We start from the raw sequence: 18,112 nt of genomic DNA, 5'->3' as shown, positions 1-18,112 counted from the left end.
GCTTCACTTAAGGCTTTAAACTACAGGAGTCAGGGATATCACTGGTTCCTATTGTTAAATGTTGGCTTTGTCATCAGAAAATGTCAGTATTTTCTGGAAGATACTCTAACTTGGCCTGAATCAATTGTTATTGATCTGAGCTGTTTGACTAACTGACTTGTAAGCAGAATAGTTGCATTGCACCATAACATTTCATAGTCCCAGCTGATACACCCTGAGTTCTCTTTTAATTTGGTCAGAGGATGGAAGGACTCCTGCTGCAGTTAGGGCAATACTGAAGTATTGCATATATATTGTATAAGAGATCATTCAGTTTGCTTTTTAGCTTAATGATATGCAGCAAATTCAGTGAATAACAGTGAGGGTTCTCCTTTGCTGGTTTATTTAAATTGTATTATGTATTATAATTTTGGAAATAAGCAAGATTCATGAGAGATTAAGCTGTCACCAAGAATTGAAAGGCTTGACCCCAATGTTGTCTGCTTAATGTCACTTTAAATGTCTAGGCTTCCTAATTTAGTCTGATTTGAACATAACAGTGTCATGTTAGGAGACACAGGATGCCAAGAAAGGAAGCAGATGATTTACATCCCTTGAGCTTCCCTAAGTAGGAGTTTCAGATTTGAATTTGGCAATAAAATGATGAGATCTTAAATGATGAAAGGTGGGGTACCAAGGCCTGCAACTGAATGCCTTGGCAACTAAGCTGGTATGTACTTTTATCAAAATGGAAGGGAGGATTGCATTTAGTCTTTTTATAATTAAAAAAAAAAATTAAATAATATAAACAGGAGTGGACAACATGAAAAGGCAGTTTCATCCCTCCAGTGGAGAAGATAAGAACCTGGCAGTTTTAAGTTTATGATTGGACTTCATGATTTTAAGGGTCTTCTCTGACCTAAATTATTCTATTCTTCTGTTGTTTCCTTCACCCAGTCACTTAGCTTTATCACTTAACATCAATGGTGATAAAGTTATGCAGTCATGTAATTGTAGAAAGATAGAGAGAAATGACAGCTTGGCCTAGCTGTAGAATTTTTCTTGCAATTTTTTCAGAAGTTTTTGTCATTGCTGCTGTTCTTTGCTTTTGACAGTCACCTGATATCCTTATTAGCCACCTTTGACACCAGAATGTTTTTAAAGGCTGTTGGGTCATATTTGCAGTCTGAAAAAAATGTTTCACGCAGTCTGCAATGTTACCATGGCAGATGTATCCCCCTTTCAACCCTGTTTCACGTCGACAAATATGCAGAAAATGGAATCGTGAGAATATAAATGATGGTGAGCTTGAGAAACCATGTGACCTTAGGCACAGGAATAGTGCATTGGTGTCAAGTGTTTGAAGAACATCCATTTTTTAGCCAGGTTAGGGGGTTTTTGTTTAGCAAAGAGATTCAGCTGGGCTGCTGGTCAGTATTTAGAAGATGTGGTCTGGTGATTTGCATCCTGATTAGCAGTGGGACCCAGTGAGATTGTGTGGCCAATGGCTGGTCCTAGGTCGAGAACATGATGAGAGGCTGGTGGACCAGCCTGAGAATCACTCAGTTTCCTCTGTCTTTACCTACTCTAACTCCTGATCTGACAGGTGAATTCTGCTATCTCTTAGCAGCAGGTCATGCCTTGTTTGAGGCTCTTTACATAAATTGACAAAGCAGTATCCTATTTTCTGCTCCCTATCAAAATGTCTGATTCAATACTAGACCAGCTTTGTCCAAAAAATGTCATTTGTGGCTGTCCCAGAACTTTGAACACAGAACCACTTATGTATTATGGCAGTGGCAGTAACATGATGGCATCAATTTTCCATCCATCATCACTCATCAGTCCTATTGAAATTGTTAAAGAAGTGATCAGGACTTTGGAGTAGAAACTGGGACAGGGACAGGATTGTCAAAGTGTGATGGGGCTTCTGCATCGTAAGTTTTGGACTCCTCCTGGGAGGATTATGATGATAAGGGTCAGCTGTTTTAAGTTCTTAATTTGGCAGAATTGTAAGATGGTTTCACTGAGCATTACAGAACTGGCTTTGCATGTGTGGTTAGCTTATGCTGTAAAGCATGCCATACAGATAGATATTTTTATCTCTTCTGGATTTTTTTTTACTCATGTAGTACTTGGTTGTTCATTTAAAAAAAAATTGTGTTCTAAAAACAAATGACACACACACAGCTGTGTAGCCAAGTGACCCAGAGAAAATGAGTTCCCATGATCTGTGTGAATGTGCAAGTGATGGGGACCAGAACTGGTTCTTTGTCCAGTAGTTCAGTTGTTCCTGGCCTCAAGGGAGCCTGGAGCCACGCTCCTCATCCTGTTAACTTTCCATGGGAATGTAAGAATGTGCCTCGCAGTGCTGGCTAGGAATAGTTGTGTGCAGGGTTTTCTTTGGCTTTTAAAAATTTCTTTGATCTAAATTCCTGTGGGTTGTGTAGAAATTTGGACTCAATATTGATTTAGGAAGAGTGTTAAATTGTGTGATACTGCAGTTTTTAAGAACTGGACATAAATGTTTTTCATTGCAATGACAAGAGCTATACAGCCATTAAATAAGGAAATTAAAAAGCAAAAGAAAACATAATTCAAACAAAAGATGGTTACTTCCATATGTCTTCTAAGACACAGCTTCCTCAAAGTTCATACTTTTAAGGATATGGCCTTGATGAACAATGAGCCCATTTCCCAAATTTGTCCACTTTCATTTAGCTATTAATAATGGCATAAGTGTCAATAGAGAGGCACAGAGTAATCTATTGGAAGCATGTTAGATCCAGTGTGTCTGTTTTTTGCTTAAATAGTTACTTTATTTAGAATTGATGAAGTTTGCTTCCATTAGCACATATCTTTGCAGTGCTGTATGTAAACAGTATCATAGTTGATGTTGAACTGATGAACTGGGAAGTTGTTGTATGAAGTGTTGGAAGTACAGTTACTCTGTGTGGACACTAACAATTCAATAGAAGTCCTTGCTCCTCCATTCCAAGCAGAGGAAATAATAACAGACAAATCTTGATAGTAGCAAGAATTTTCCTTTGAGTTTTGTGGTTGGCTGGTGGTTTGTTTTGGTTTTTTGGTGGTTTTTGTTTTTTGGTGGTTTTTGTGGGTTTTTTTGGTGTGGGTGGGTTTTTTTTCTTTTTTTTTTTTGAGAATGTGCCTTGATTACTTTTGTATTAAATACATGATTTTTAAGCAATATTGACACCAGGCACTGATGTTTTGGTACCAAAATTAATTTATTTTTTCCAGGTCATTAACTTTTTAATTTGGTCTTTGTCAGGCAGAAACCCTTTATTAGCAGGCAGAGTGCTTTAGTATGAGTCCACAAAGTAGGCAAATATGTGCTCAAATCAAATTTATATAGCTTTGGCAATCTGTGCTTATCTCATGTTAAAGTCACAGCTATATTGGCGTATTTCTTTGCCCATATATTAATCAAAATGATCTCCATATACAAATAGTTTTAAAAATACAGGGAGCAATCTCCTAGCAGAAGGAATGTCTTGGCAGTTGGAATAATTGCCAGTCCACTTTTGAACTTCTGTCTGACGTGAAAAAATTAAAACTTTCTATTTTCTTAGAATTCTTCTCCTCTGGAATAAGAAAAATCATAGCAGGTGAATTGGTGTTCTAGTTTATGTTATGGTGCAACTGAACAAAACACAGTTTTGTTTCTTTTCGTTTGTTACTAATTGTACTTTCCAACTGAAAACTTAAATTGATCTAGGACTTCAGCAACTCAAATTGTTGAGCATAGTCATATAGCGTCTGTTGTTCAGGATCTACTGAAATATTAGATTTATACCTTGAAGGGACTTTTTGTTTTAGAAAGTAGAAAGTAACTTGTGATCCTGGATGACCTCCAATTCTCCTCTGAAAATTGGTTAGTTCACCAAATGAACAGGAATAGCACTTTTTGCAAATGTCTCTGCTTTAACTCAAATGGCAGAGATTTGAAATTTGGGAGAGAAGAAGCCAACAAAGCAGATTAAATAGACTTCTAAATTTAGCTGTGAAATACTACTGTACTAAGTCATCTAGTTTGGATAAAATGAAGTATGATTTTTTTATGTATTAGGAGGAAAGTGTTATAAAAGCATATGATAGTATTGAATGTTGTGTTAAGATTTTTTCATATACTTTTTTTAAAGTTAATACTGTCCTTTGTCCTTTCTTTCAGAGAGAGATCTGTTTGAGATTTTGCCACCTTAACCTTCATAAAAAGTCATGGTATGAAAAAAATTCCTTGGCTTTTGTATGAAAATGCACATGCTTTGGAATGTTTTTTTTTCTTGAATTGTTTCAGAATGAACTGACAAACCCAAAATAGGTATCAATTCCTAGCCTGTCTTTACAGTAGCATTCTTGTGTTAATACTCTTAAATACTGCTTTATTAATTTATAAAATACCCTGACATTTCTGAAGTAGGTGCCTCTTTTATGATGTGATTTGTATTCTAGGGATACTTGTTTGTGGAAAATACAACGTTTGAAGAAAAAGTACAGAACCACTCCTGTTTCATACAGATGGGATTAGATATGCTCTGATTTGTCTGGAAAAGAATTAACAGCCAAGTAGTTTCAAAATAGAGCCTACATGCAGTGCCACCCTGTGGCTTTCTTCTTCATGGCTTCTATTAAAGCAACCGGTTTCTGTTGCCTCATCCCCAGCGGGAAAGTACGTGTGAACTTAGAAAATGTCTGTGCTCCTGGCTGCAGACCTGGTCTAACCAGGATAGTACAGCACTTTTTAAATTTTTTTTTTATCTTTAGCATTATTTGTCCTTGCTGAAACCTGCTTAGATTAAGAACCAGAAAGAGAATTTCTGAGCAATACCAGTTCATTCACGTCCTGGATCAAATCACTAAGCAATGTCTGGTTTGGCCATTGAAAAGGAAAGACCACACTGGAGCTGGAAAGCAAAAGTGTCACTTCTCAGCAGTAACTTGAAGGACTATGATAATTGCTCTCGTTCAGTTCCGGCAATTTTACATATGCAAATATTTTATTTCCAGGTAGCCTGTTTTCTAGGCAGATGGTTTAACTTTAAAATTAGATTGTCTAGGTAGACACGACACTGTTCATGGAAGTAGTTGATTTTATTTTGTATTCAAGATGTCTGCATTTTTATTGGCTTAAACTGAAGGATGTCAGAGAGACTGTTTTTTTACAGAGTTGCTCAAATCTTGGTGGGATAAGTACTTGAATGTTTAAGACTGGTTTTCAAATACAGGAAGTAGTATAATGTGGAAGATATTTTACAGTAAGCACATACACAGGAAGTATCTTTTCAGCACTGCACCTGCTTGGCATATCTTGGAGAGGAAAAGCTTACCTTCCTCACAGCCAGTTTAGGTCTAGTAACATCTCTGAATGAAAGGCAGGGTTTTACCTGTCTGTATTTTCTTACTATTACTCTGGTAGGGAACAGCAGAACAGCCCTTCTGCCCAGGTGGGAGCAGTAAGATCCCTGCTCAGCAGGGCCTCAGCAGCGTTCCCTGGTCTTATGGCCACTGCCCACCACCTCTCCCCCATACCCCAAAGGCCTGTCTGCCACTCCCTAGTGTTTGGATACGTATTTGAGTCAGTGCCCTTAGTGTTGTAAGAGTTTTTATTGTAGTACTTTGACCAGGCTTTCAGTATTTTCTTGCAGCAGAAGTGTTTGTTGTAAGAAAAGACACTTCCCACGCTCTGCTGCCCGGGGTTCCTGCCTGCCCCAGAGCCGCTCGCACCATGTGCAGGCAGGGCGAGTGACTAAGGGACAAATCAAGTCTGGGCTAGCAAAGCCTCAGCAGGCACTACTGAGACACCTCTGGGCTTCAGCGTCCTCACTGAGGGCTTCGTATTTTCCAGCAATAGAAATGAAAAATGTGAGAGCATGGTAAGTGTACTTACTGTATATACTTACTGTGTCTAGGCTTTTCTGATAAGAAGGTGCTTACATTTACATTTGTCTCCTAATTACAAAAGTTATACTTGGTCTTTTTTGGGAACTGGATGCTTCTTTTTCCAAATTACCATAGTGTGTAAGTTCTAAGTAGAGCTGTATGAACGTGGTATCTGAGTTCTTGCAGAATCTTAAAACCAGCAGTGGAAATATGTGATGCTACAGTCCATACTTGTACTGTTTGTTGGAGAGTTTTGTAGTAAAAGCTGGAAAGTCTTACATAGTGAGAGATAAAAATGCAGTTTTCTTCTTTCAGAGTTGTCAGGATCATTCCATTCTTTGTCAAGCAGGTTTGTGCTTTTTTTATTTATTATTTTTATTATAAATGCAGTGTGTATCTAAGCAAGATGACGAACAGAAAGCTTACAAAGAAACAGTTAAAAACTGTATTTTTGTCAAACAGTTTTGAGTGCTGTAATACCTTGCAGTTAAATACACATTTATGCTAAGTCTAGATTTGCACACAGGAACAACCAAAGGTAGAACTGGTTTGTGCGTAACAGGGACAGAGAAGTTTCTGACTTGTCTTTATTTAGGAAACTTTTTCGGTCTTTTTACTGCACATCAGGCTTCTGAGGTAGTGGTAGTGTGTAAACTTAAGTGTCTGTGATTGAAGTTAGTTATAGCAGAAATCCTTCAGGCTGCTCTGAATTGCAATGGAAGGAACAAGTTAATTGTACTTTAGATTTTGGGTTTTGTTTTTAAAATGACTCAGGTATAAGTCATGGACAATTCTGATTACTCCTTAAAACAGAAGACAGACTATGGAAATGTACACGTAAATGTACGTTCTTTTGTATCACACGTCCTCACTTGAGTCCTTCCTGTATTAGGATTTTGCCTGGCACAATGTTTCCTTCAATACCACAGATCACAAAAGAACTGTAATTGCATCTTAAGAAAATGTATTTCAGAACTTGTATAAATGTATAAAATTCTCATTAGTCTTCAGCATTTTAAATAAAAGCCTGTTATTGTTTCTGGTGGCTTTTCGCTAGGAAAGAAAATTGCTGCTTGCTGTTGAGAAAGTGAAATTCATGACTGTACTGCAAGCCCTGCCATATCCTTTTGAAAGGTACTTTTGTTTATGTCTTTCTTTAAGATAAAATTTAGAAAATAGTCGCAAGAGCTCACCTCTGAAACTTTCTGTCTCTAGGAACCTTTATGAAAAGATACATTTTGGATTGTACACACAGCCAACACGGGGAAAGGAAAACAGCAAAAAACCCAAAGAAAAATATTTTATATATTCTGTTCCTTGAGTTCTGGGATATGCTGTCTCTAGCTTGGACTGTTTGATGTTTTATAGGAAAAAATATTGCCAGAAATAGTAACTTACTGTAGCTGTTTGCCTTTCTGTTGGAGGCTTGCAATGTTTGCAGTAAAACACTGAGTCATAGAAACGTGGTATATTGTATTCCTAAGTTTAAAGCTAGATAATGCAGATAAAGCAGACCAAATGTTCTGTGACTGTACCCATAATAATGTAATGCTTTTCTAGCAGCTCATCAAGACAAGACTCCTAGAAACACTGGTGAACTTGCTATGGTATTAGAGGCCTATTACTGCTACTGAGTGAATATATTCCTTTCTCTCTCTTTCTCTCTTCTTTTTCTTTTTTTTTTTTCTTACATTTGGTACAATTTCAGTCCACACAAACAGAAGTGTTTGAATATTTGTATCAGCTCCTCTTTTAATCTTTTCTGGGTAGGTAGAAAATCAAGGGCATGGTCCAGTTATGTGAAGAGCTTTTTAAGAATTTGGAACTTATTAGTATACAAAATTTTGTTAAGCATTTCTATGCTGTTACACAGAGCATACTGCACAGGCAGAATGGCACTGTGTGGTGAGCTGAACGCCCCATGCAATGAGGGAGCAGATTATCTGGAGTGATACCATGTGGTATGTGCAGGACAACCAGGGGATCTGTCCCAGCCAGCATGGTTTTGGCACAGATAGGTTCTGCTTGACCAGCTTATTGTACTCCTATGACAGGGTCTAGTGGATGTTGCTTGCCTGGGCCTTAGTAAAACTTCTGATACCATTTCCCATGGCATTCCCTTGGAGAATCTGTGGCTTCTCATGGCTGGGATGGGTGTACTCTGTGCTGGGTCAAAACTACATGCAATAGTGACTGAATGCACTTGCACTTCTGAATATTAATCTAGAGTTAGGGTTTGAAGCAGAGAAAACCTAATGAGCCTTTTAAAATATTTTTTGGTACAAAGAACATTTTAATCATACTGACCTGTTACATTTGACCTTCTTTTGAGATATTTTAAACTGTTTTGTAATGGTATCATATAATCTCTGCTTTATCTAGAATAAAGTCTGTATTTTGGAAGGCATATATCCTTAACTTTTTTTTTTTTTTTGGCTTTGTTGATTTGAGCTTTCTTCTACAGAATGATAGAGAGAATCCCCAAACATGATTTGCTGCCCCTTCCAGAAGCTGGTGTGATACACTCCCAGTTCAGTGATACTGATTCCAAAGATAGATGCTTATCTGAATTAAGAAGGTTATGTGTGTGTGTGTGTTAAGTAAGAAAGAACACTGTATTGTTCTTCCTCATTCCTGTCTTGTGGGTAGCAGGGAACCTGAGGCATGTTCCTTCCCACGTGCCACCTTGATAGCCTTGGAGTTTTGCTCCCCAGACAAATTCTTACCCCTCTGGAATGAAGACCCTCTTTTAAGTGAGTTTCAGTTTCTGTGAAACAAAACTCTTATCTGAGTTGTTTGATGTCATTATTCTATACAGATTTTAGTGCTTATCCTTGTAGTACAGTTAACTGTATAATTTTTCCATTGTCTTGTGTTTACTCCACTTTGAAGTACCTGAAACTTGCATGATAAAGTTTATAATTGTAATATAATAATCAATTTTTTTCTTTTTTTCTTTTTGTCGTCTGATAAGCACAGAAACTCAAAATATTAAGAGAACTGTTGCACCAGATGCACTGTTCTGAAGAATAAAGTGAGAGAGTGCTGGATGAAGCAAACTCAAGGTGTCCTTGCTTCACAAACTGCTGTTTAGGATTGAAACAGTGCAGCTATTTTTAACATTTTCTTTTGGAAGGAGATGAGCGAGTGTTACTGAACTTGACCAGTGTTACAGGTTTATAAAAACCACATTATACCGTGTGTAAATATTCAGAACAAGTAACTTGTTGAACTTCTTACTAAAGCTACATCTAATTTTCTCACTGCCATAGAAAGATCTGTCATAGTACAGACTGTTCTGTCAAGGAATGGATATGATTATGGAAACTGGATCTGAAATTTTCTGAATTATAATACAGGATTTTTCCCGAAGAAAATCATTGCAGGAGCTTTATTTTGTCTGTTATGTATTTTATTGGCTTTCTAGGCCTCTGGGAGTGATGTAAGTAAGCCCTGTAACTCTGTTTGGAGCTGTAGTTCTCAGATCTCTAAATACACTGTGGATTTTTTCAGTTGGTTTCTGGGTGTACTTGACTGTTGAAGCCAGGAGTGACATTTAGTGTTCCAGAAATTCTTTGCAGTGTATGACTCCTACTTCTGCTGGTTAAGGAAGATAATAGTGCTTCAATTCTCCTTAATGTCAAAATAGGTTTTGAAGAAATGTGAGGGCTGAAAAATATTAATAACGGCAATAACAACAACAACAACAATAATAATAATAATGTGTTTCTTAGAGAATCCAAATTCTCTTTCCCTGCCATTCTTTGTCATAAGTGAGTTTGCTGGGCTTAAAAGATATTTTTAGCATTACAACTTTTAAATATTTGGATGCTGTCTCTTTTTAGCTATGTAACTTCAGTTACAAGTCAGGTTTTCCACATTATGCTGCTTTCATGATGGTTTGGCAGTGGCTATCCTCTTTTGAAGCTCTAGCACTTCAAAGAGCTGTATGGTTATTTCCATTTTACTTGGTAACAAGGGTGTGACAATGTCTCCATTTAGTTTTTTGGGGATGGCAGTTAAAAAGGAAAAAGATTAGCAACACCACTCAATAATATTTGGGACCTAGCTGTGGCAAGGCAGCGTGTTCCTTGTTGTGCAGCTCCGTGGGTGGGTGTGGGCTGCCCGGAGGTGCGGCTGCTCCGCCCGGCCAAGGCACGGCTGGGCCAGGGCAAGGCTTTGGCTGCAGCCTTGCCTGTGTGACTAGTGGAACTGAAATCCACAGGGCTTGCAGGGCTGATTTCCACCTCTTTCCCTACTATTTTAACCATACTGATGAATAACACAACTTACAGCTGGCAGCAGCTTAACTTGTGGAAGGAACCTGAGCACAAGATTTGGGGTGGTTCTGTTTTATTTTTCCTCTTTCTAGACCAGAGATTTAGGGATATCGCAATATCTGTTAACCATATGTCATATTTCAAGCTTTGGTAGATGATTATAAACTGGGATTAAAAAAAAGTAATTATTTAAGCATTAATCAATGATCTTCTGATAACATTGTAGCAATAGATCCATAGTTGTTGATCCTAGCTTTTCTGTAGAGGGTGTTGGGTGTAATGTGTATTGGCAGAATTCTCTAAGTTCATATCATCAAAATAAAAGCAAGTTGAAACTTCCCAGAGGCAGCTGAATGAAGTCTGTTCATGGCTTTCCTGCCCACATGTTCTGCTAAATTAAATAATACAGTTGTTTCACAAAACAAGGTAGCTTTACTGTGATATTAAATCTGTCTTGAGAGCTTTCCCAGAAATACGAATATAGTAATTATATGATTAGAAAATAAGGAAACTTTTTGGGTTGTGCACTTCCTCAGGCTATTAACCTAACCACTAATTAACCAACAGGAAATTCCAGACCTGAAAGTTTCATTATTGCTATACTGAACTGTGAAAATATAAGTGTGTTAATGAGGATTTCATTATAGCCATCTGTAACTTGTTTTTAAATTGTGTTAAGGCAGGAAAGACATAATATACCATCTGTTACCTAGCTATATCAAATTGATATGAAAAATATTGGGAAATAAAAAAAACAAAAAATCCCCCAGTTTACAACCCTAGTTGTCTCTTATTTCTTATGTTTTATTCAACCATTAATCCCATGTCAGTACTACCTAGCAACATGTAGTAACATGCCATTTACTCCTTAAATGATGTATTTGGTTCACTTAGACATTTCTGTAATGTGTGTACCTGGGGGGAGGAGATGCTGACTTCCCAAAATTATAATTTCTGGGAGATTAATGACCTCTTAATTTTAGTGTCATGTTCTCTCAAGTATGTCTGAATCACCAAAACTCAGCAGTTGAGGATTGTCTTGCAATTTGCAGTTCTTTTTGGTTTTAAATGAACAAAACTTCTGGATAACATCTATTAGTATGCTCTTATTCTCTGACCTAGTGAGCATGAATTGAAGCATTTTGCTTATCAGATGCTGGGGGTTTTGCAGCTTTTACCTTAACCCTTGTGTTCCTCTGTAGAGCTTAATTGTCACAAGCTATCCCAAATCCCTTGATTTCTGATTCTCTTTGACCTTAACAATGAGGGAAGTTGTCATGTGTTACCTTGCACTTAGGAAGAAATATTATGGATTCTTGATTGTCAGATGTTTTTAGGTGTAATGCAAGTGGAGCCATAGGTGAGAAGAAGGTGGTGGTCCCATGGAAAAAGTTACAGAACTTGTTCTTGGAAAGGTGGGACAGAGAGTTGGCGCAGAAGAGAATACTGAAACAATTTTGGAGTAGTGAAGCAGATCCTTTGCACCTGTGACAAAATAATGACTCAGTAAGGTAAAAAAATGTGCTAGTGTTTGCATATTACCTTTTGTGTTAGTTGGATCTATAATGTTAAAATGAGGATAGAGAAGTGAAAAGGTCGGGCAGCAATTTATCAAAGTCATACTGTCAACAGGCAGCTCAAAATACAGGTGTGTCCTTTGGTCCACAGGTGTTTTCTGAGTAGGCACTCTCTTTTTTGTTCTGGGTTTGCACAGCAGCTAGGACAGCTTTGTTGAGGGCTCTTAGCTTATTTGGGACAAACTGAATTTGGTGGCTGAATTTAACAATTAAAATCTGTTTCTCTGCAGACTCATGCAACAAGCACAGTTAGAATAAAATGAGGATCTCTTTGATGTAGCAATGTATATGTAGCAGTGTAAATGTCCTAAGGCTGTGGAAAGAGAAAACAATCTAAGGGCTCTGCTGACCAAATGTATGGGGAGAAGCCTGCTGGTACAGTCGTGCTTGTCCTTCAAAAGGCTTCTTCTGGTCTCTACCCCAAAGCTTTTTAGGAAACTAAGCAAGCATGGTGTAAGACAGTAAACTTTGCATGGTTATATAATTTGCCCCAATAAGAACAGTGAGATGGGAAATGTTCTGCTGTGAAGGTGAGGCCATGCCACCTTGGAGTTTCATAGAGATTTGTGCTGGAGCTCCTAGTTCAATATGTTAATAATCTAGGAAAGCAGCTGAATAGTAAGGTGACACTTTGATGACAGTAAAAAGCTATTACTCATTGTAATAACAGGAGATACGACTCTGAAGACTTGCAGAAAAGTTTTTCAGAAGTAAATAGAAAATAAAAAGAGATTAAATTCACATTGGATAGGCTTACTACAAATCAGTTTGCCATGTGCATTAGCAAAGGAGCAGAGAACAAAAGGGAAACCAGGATTTTGCCAGTGTATAAATCTCTAGTGACAGTAAAGTGCACTGTTCTGGTCTCTGCCATATCCACAGGGATGCAGTAAACAGAACCTTCAGAGAGAATCAAGAGAGATGGTCAAAGGTGAGCTATGGCTTAAGGGACATGAGAGCTGAGGCCCTGTCAATGTGTTCTTGCATTTACCTTTTGTCCATGTGCCAATTTGTCATGTTCTAACTGTTCCCAGTAAGTGAAAGGAGAACATGCAGCAGAATTGTCTAATGATGATGCATGAAATCCTTAAACCAAATGTTAACTAATGGTAAAATAATTAAGTCCCACTTATTGTTGAGTGATGATACAATCTAAAATCAACTTTCCTCGCTGATGTATGACTTGCATAAGAAAAAGAAATTCTTGGTCTGTTTCCAAGTTGTTTGGAAGCCTCTTGTCTATGCTCTCTTCTCCAATTCTTTTTTGATTTAACAAAATTATTTGCCTTTCCCTGGAGACTTGACTGTGTTGGTCCATCACAGATGAGATGTCAGCTCAGTAGGTACAAAGCGACTGAAGAAACAGAGTATTTAATAAAGCAAGAATTTAATCTGGAAGAATGCCATTCTTACCCTGGTAGTCTGTGTTTCCTACTATTCTTGCTGCTTTCAGACTTCAGTTTCTCATGGATATTATTTTAAAAAAATAATCATTACTGTTTCAGGGTTAGATGGAATATCAGATAGTTTTAAAAAACGGTCTTTTGTTTATAGCAATAGAGACAATAGGTTCAAAGAGCTCCAGCTTCACAGATACATCCCTATTGGGCATTTTTAAAACCAGATAATTCTGGGAAGCTTTTGCATACACACATTATAGATACACATCCATTGAGTTCTAACAGTGCATTGGGCTTCTGGAGTTGTAGTTTGGGGATTTTTTTTTTCTCCCTGTCGCAAAGGTACTAAATGTTCTGGGTAATCACATCAGACGAATCTGAAAGTATTAAAGATCTAAGAATGAATAATGGGAAAGTTTTGGTTTCTTTTCCTCACTAGTACATACGAGTCTTAACTTTTTGGTCTTGGAAACAATTCTATGGGTTAAAAAGCATGAAAGATCTGTACTCAGATGTGACCTGTACAGGGACCTCTTTGGGAAGTATTTTGTATTTAGCCCTATACTGTCATTCTGTTTAGCAAAATAGAATTCTTTTGCCTTTTTTAAATATACATATGAGAAATTATAAAATAAATTGCAGTTTATGGTGCATTCACATACATTGTCTTTCATTGCTGGTACTATTCAGTTGATGTTTGTTTAGGAACTGTTTTTACACAGCAATGCCAGGATTTGTAATTTAAGTAGATGCTTCATGAAAAAATGAGAAGCACTTTAAAATTCTAAACCAATCTCTAACAAAAATTTTAAATTCCATTCCTTTATATAGTAGTTTTCTTTTTTTCCTAATTCCTTGTGTAAGCACTCCTCCTTCCTCATCTTTTACTATTCTTGCAATTTTACCTTCCACAAATATTCTGGGAACTTAAAAGACAAAAACAAAAGCCCAAAAAGCATTTAATCTATGCTGAGTGATACTGGGGAAGAAGTAAAAGTAACCTCTGTCAGATGAAGGGAAAATGGCCAGGTACATGCTTGTAGAAATGGGAAACCCTTCTGTCCTTTCAGAGATGTTGGGCACTTGCTTGTGGTCAGTAGTATTAAAGTATTAAATTTTGTTGGTTGCTCCCAAAATGAAAGCCCTATGATTTTTCAGCAGTGATAAATTTACTGCCTAATCTGCAAAAGCCATAAGGAGCATATTGCTAACTACATAGACTGCATGTAAAATAACCACAAGATAACAGCAGAACTAAAAAAAAAAAAAAAAAAAAAAAAAAAAAAAAAAAAAAAAAAAAAATCAGAGGATTTATTACTGTGAATATTAATTGTATATTTCTAGCTGTAGCCCTTAGACACAGATAATAATTAAAGCTTCCAAGTGAGCATCTCAAATGCTGTGTCCTGTGTGGGACATAGCAGCCACAGGAAATGTGTTGGTGATTTAGCCAACACTGATCCCCTGTATGCACCAAACCTTTCCTATAGGCAGTCTTGTCCTCCAAGCCTGCCTGCATCTGCATTGTTGCCCTCTCCAGCTTATCAGTCAAGTGAAAGGATTTTTATTCTTTTATTCTTAACTACTGAAGTTTGGTTGCAGAGTGCATTTGACTCAGAACACGACTGATTCATCTGATTGTTTCATTCAACCTTACACTCATTTGGGCAAAGCTAGCTTACATTTCTGTTTTGTCTGGCATTAATGTGAGGTGGATGCTGGTGATAGGACTTCTCAGGTAGGAAAGGTTAGGTAAGGAACTGTCAGTAATGTTGTTTACTCAGCACACAGGCACTCACACAGGTGTTTTCCTCTCATTGAAACACTACTCTGTGGCCTGATACAGATCTGGAAGCAACATTTACCAATGATAGAAACCTGCAGGATGTTGCCAGAGATGACAGCACTTGCCCTGAGAGTTTGTTGACTGCATTCCTTCCCAGTCCCTGGGCAGACTCAGCTGCAAGCAGCCCTCCCATGGCTGAATACATAAGGGCTGACTTAGGGAAGAGGTAACTGAATCAAGAATTGCTTTTAAGCTTCTTTTAAGCAGCTTCTGGTTTTAATTGACAATGAGGTCAAGCTTCTGTAAATTATTCTACTTTAAACACTTCTGAGTTGTTTTTGGTTTTGTGATAGCATAAATATTGTACTTGGCTTGTGAAAATCTTAAATTTCAATAATTTTGTAGGTGTACTGATGATGAAATTACCTGGATGTAAACAGGTATTTGTCTCTGTTGTCTAAAGGTTCCATTAATCCCTAGAATATGCTTACCTGAGGTGTTTAGTTGGATATTTCACAGGCAGAGAAATGGGGAAGGCTAAAAAGCAGGGATGGAAGGACTAGTCCTAATTCTAAAAATTCCCATTAAACTTGTTTTGTGCAAATAAAAGGGGTGCAGAAAACAGGATTGGATTCTTTTTATGGTATAAAGCCACAGAAGACATAACAAAGCTACTTAATACTCTCTTTTGAATTGGCTGAAGTAGATATGTTGGGATTACAGGCTGTACAAATCTCTAGATGTACTCTGAAGGCTGTTTGGTCAGGTGGTGGGATTATAAATAGGTAGGCTTACTGATGTCAGCAGTAGCAGAAGGGAGCAACAGAGAACTTGCCATGCACACACACACCCCCTCCCTTCTACCTCCATATGCTATTGAAGGAAATTCACCTGGTATTAATGGGGAAGAACCACCTGTGCTATCTTGGAGGTAAGCAGAAAAGTAGTGTCATCAACTTTAGCTCTCATTTTTCCTTCTTGTTTAGAGACTGAGCAGAACAGCTTTAAAGTAATATTTGTGTTGTGTTGTCCTAACACCTGCTGTGAGGAAAAAATATTTACCAATAGTTATATATCTTCAGTAGCATGTAAGTCCTTGCTCTTGGAGGGAATGCAGAATTCAGGTGTAGGGCAGTACATAAATTGCCAGAACTTAAATATAGGCCTGTATGAAGGAAGAAGAATTAATGTCAGTTGTAATTTTTCAGATAAAGTATGTAATAATTCTACAAATGGTTTCTAAAATCCCATCTCTGGCTAAGAGGTGAGGGTGTGTAAAGATGTTTATCCATGTGGGCAGACTGCTGAAATTTCAGTGGTATTTCTGGGTATAGAAGCTGTTGCCTATTTTATTTTAAATTGATATTTGGTACTTAGAAACTCAAATGAGGTTTTTGAAATTATTTTACGTGAGGAATGCTGTTATTTCATGCAGACTATAAGGCTTTTCTGATTTCTTTGATTTGCATCAGATTTTGATCTAAAATTTTGTTGGGGAAAAAAAGCCCCACTACTTGCTTGTAACACCTTGTAAAAGTTGATTCTTTTAGTGTTTAATATGTCAGAGTCCTTGCTGTGTATTCTGTGTGTTCCTTGTATGTTGTATACTGATTTCATTTGCCATGGAAAGCATTAAAATATTTTTTAGTACCTAAATGGACTTAATTCCTAAATAACTGCACAATGCCAAGATGGACTTCACTTACAGCAACAAATAAAGAATTTAAGAAACAGTGTTCAGTTGAACTTCTTGTAGGCACAGTGTGCTGCTGGCACTGTGTCATCTGTTAGCATGTGAAAAACTCAGCAGTGAAGTATATTGGCTGTAAACTGGCTGTGGTAGGGAAAGTTGGAAAGGATGCAGGGGTGAATATAGAAGTGAATTATAGTAGTTAGAGCAAAGCATTCATTAGGAAAGTTTCTTTACATTCCCCAGAGCACACTGATGATGATTTTAGTCATTATTATATAAATAAGATTTTTTCCCTACTTTATATTTAATGCTGAAGGCCTGTACATTTTTACAGAAAGCGCAGAGGCTTTCTAATGGAAGTGGTTACCCAAAATAGCTTTGGTGTTACCATCATGCAGGGAGCCAGGTTTCTTCAAAGAAGTATCTTCTTTCTTCAAAGGAATATCTTCTATTTTCCGTGCCTCTTGCCCATTTGCAAGAATCCAGTAAGGAGTGGATGCAGGGGATTTTGAGTGCGCAGATATAAGCAGAGGAAGGGGATAATGACAGCTCCAGTGTGTAGATGGGGATGAGTTGGGAGACAAAATAGGAGCATTCATTTGGGGCCCTGAGCTGCCAACCAATGAGGGAGGTAAAGTTAAAGTAGGACAAAGGGGAGGGAGCTCCTGCTGTCAGTGGCTGCAAAGGTGGCTGTGGAAACTGCTGGTCGGGTTTATGCTGTGCAGAGAGCAGGGATGGGACTTGTGGCTCTGCTTTGTACCACCCACTGCCCCTCACAGAGTGCCTGAGATGAGGCTGGGGCTCCAGCAGCAGCACTGGCATTTGGGGAGGTGGTAACTGTGACCCTGTTCCTGAAGGTAAAAGGTTTTTCCACTTTGCTTTCTGAGGAAGATGTAGGCAGGAGAGTGAATGTTGAGGAGGCAGCTGTAAAGGATGAGCAGGAGAATCTGGTGGCAGGTGGGTGCTCAAAGCATTTCTTAGTTTTGCAAGCAGTGTTAGCCAAAGAGGCTTGGTGTTTGTTTGGGGAACTGTAGCTATAGTCTTCCTATATTGGGAGAAACCTCTTCATTAGATCAAATTTTTCTGGATACTAACTGCCAAGATGCTTCTCTTTAAATCTAGTGAAGAAAATGCTTGGTTTAGTACAATATCTCAGCCTAAACGTAACTTTTTTTTTCTCCTTCTTTCCTGTAATGAGCAAGGGTGCTTTACTTGCTGGCAGACCTGGTTGTCTGTGTAGGAACTCTCTTTACATTCACCATGTGTCTCATAGCATCTGTGTATAAGATATTTCTATTTAATCTTGCTCAAGATAGGAAACTTTTCCTGTGTCCCATTCCCTTCCAATTCTTAATATCATCTCTGTTCTTCAGTTTAATAAATTCTATTTTTGGGTTCTGTGAATGTACAAAAGATTTTAAGTGTTACCAAACTCCAGGTGGATAAAGGATATAACTGCTAAGAGAAAGTTTTTGATGACTGAAGAACTTTCTAAA

General features: G+C 37.8%; 1 protein-coding gene across 12 annotated transcripts in view; it reads left to right on the top strand.

Annotated features, from left to right (window-relative positions):
* COBLL1 (cordon-bleu WH2 repeat protein like 1) overlaps positions 1 to 18,112 on the top strand; it is a 77,338-nt gene that overhangs the window by 15,662 nt on the left and 43,564 nt on the right. For 3 of the 12 annotated variants that reach the window (XM_030241776.2, XM_050976710.1, XM_030241775.2), the window contains exon 1: positions 15,706 to 15,854. The exons of 4 other annotated variants lie outside the window; for them this stretch is intronic. In XM_030241776.2, the coding sequence (XP_030097636.1) occupies positions 15,721 to 15,854 (134 nt within the window). In that variant the 5' untranslated portion in view covers positions 15,706 to 15,720. Of the gene's footprint in view, positions 1 to 5,726; positions 5,874 to 6,209; positions 6,230 to 6,937; positions 7,015 to 15,705; positions 15,855 to 17,291; positions 17,474 to 18,112 lie in introns of those variants that run through there. 5 more of the 12 variants (XM_050976708.1, XM_018911477.3, XM_030241780.2 and 2 more) reach the window with 4 other exon arrangements.

The sequence above is a fragment of the Serinus canaria genome, chromosome 7, assembly GCF_022539315.1.
Source record: "Serinus canaria isolate serCan28SL12 chromosome 7, serCan2020, whole genome shotgun sequence".
Taxonomy (NCBI): Eukaryota; Metazoa; Chordata; class Aves; order Passeriformes; family Fringillidae; genus Serinus; species Serinus canaria.
The sequence above is the reverse complement of the archived record's forward strand: the minus strand, read 5'-3'. Positions and strand labels throughout refer to the sequence as shown.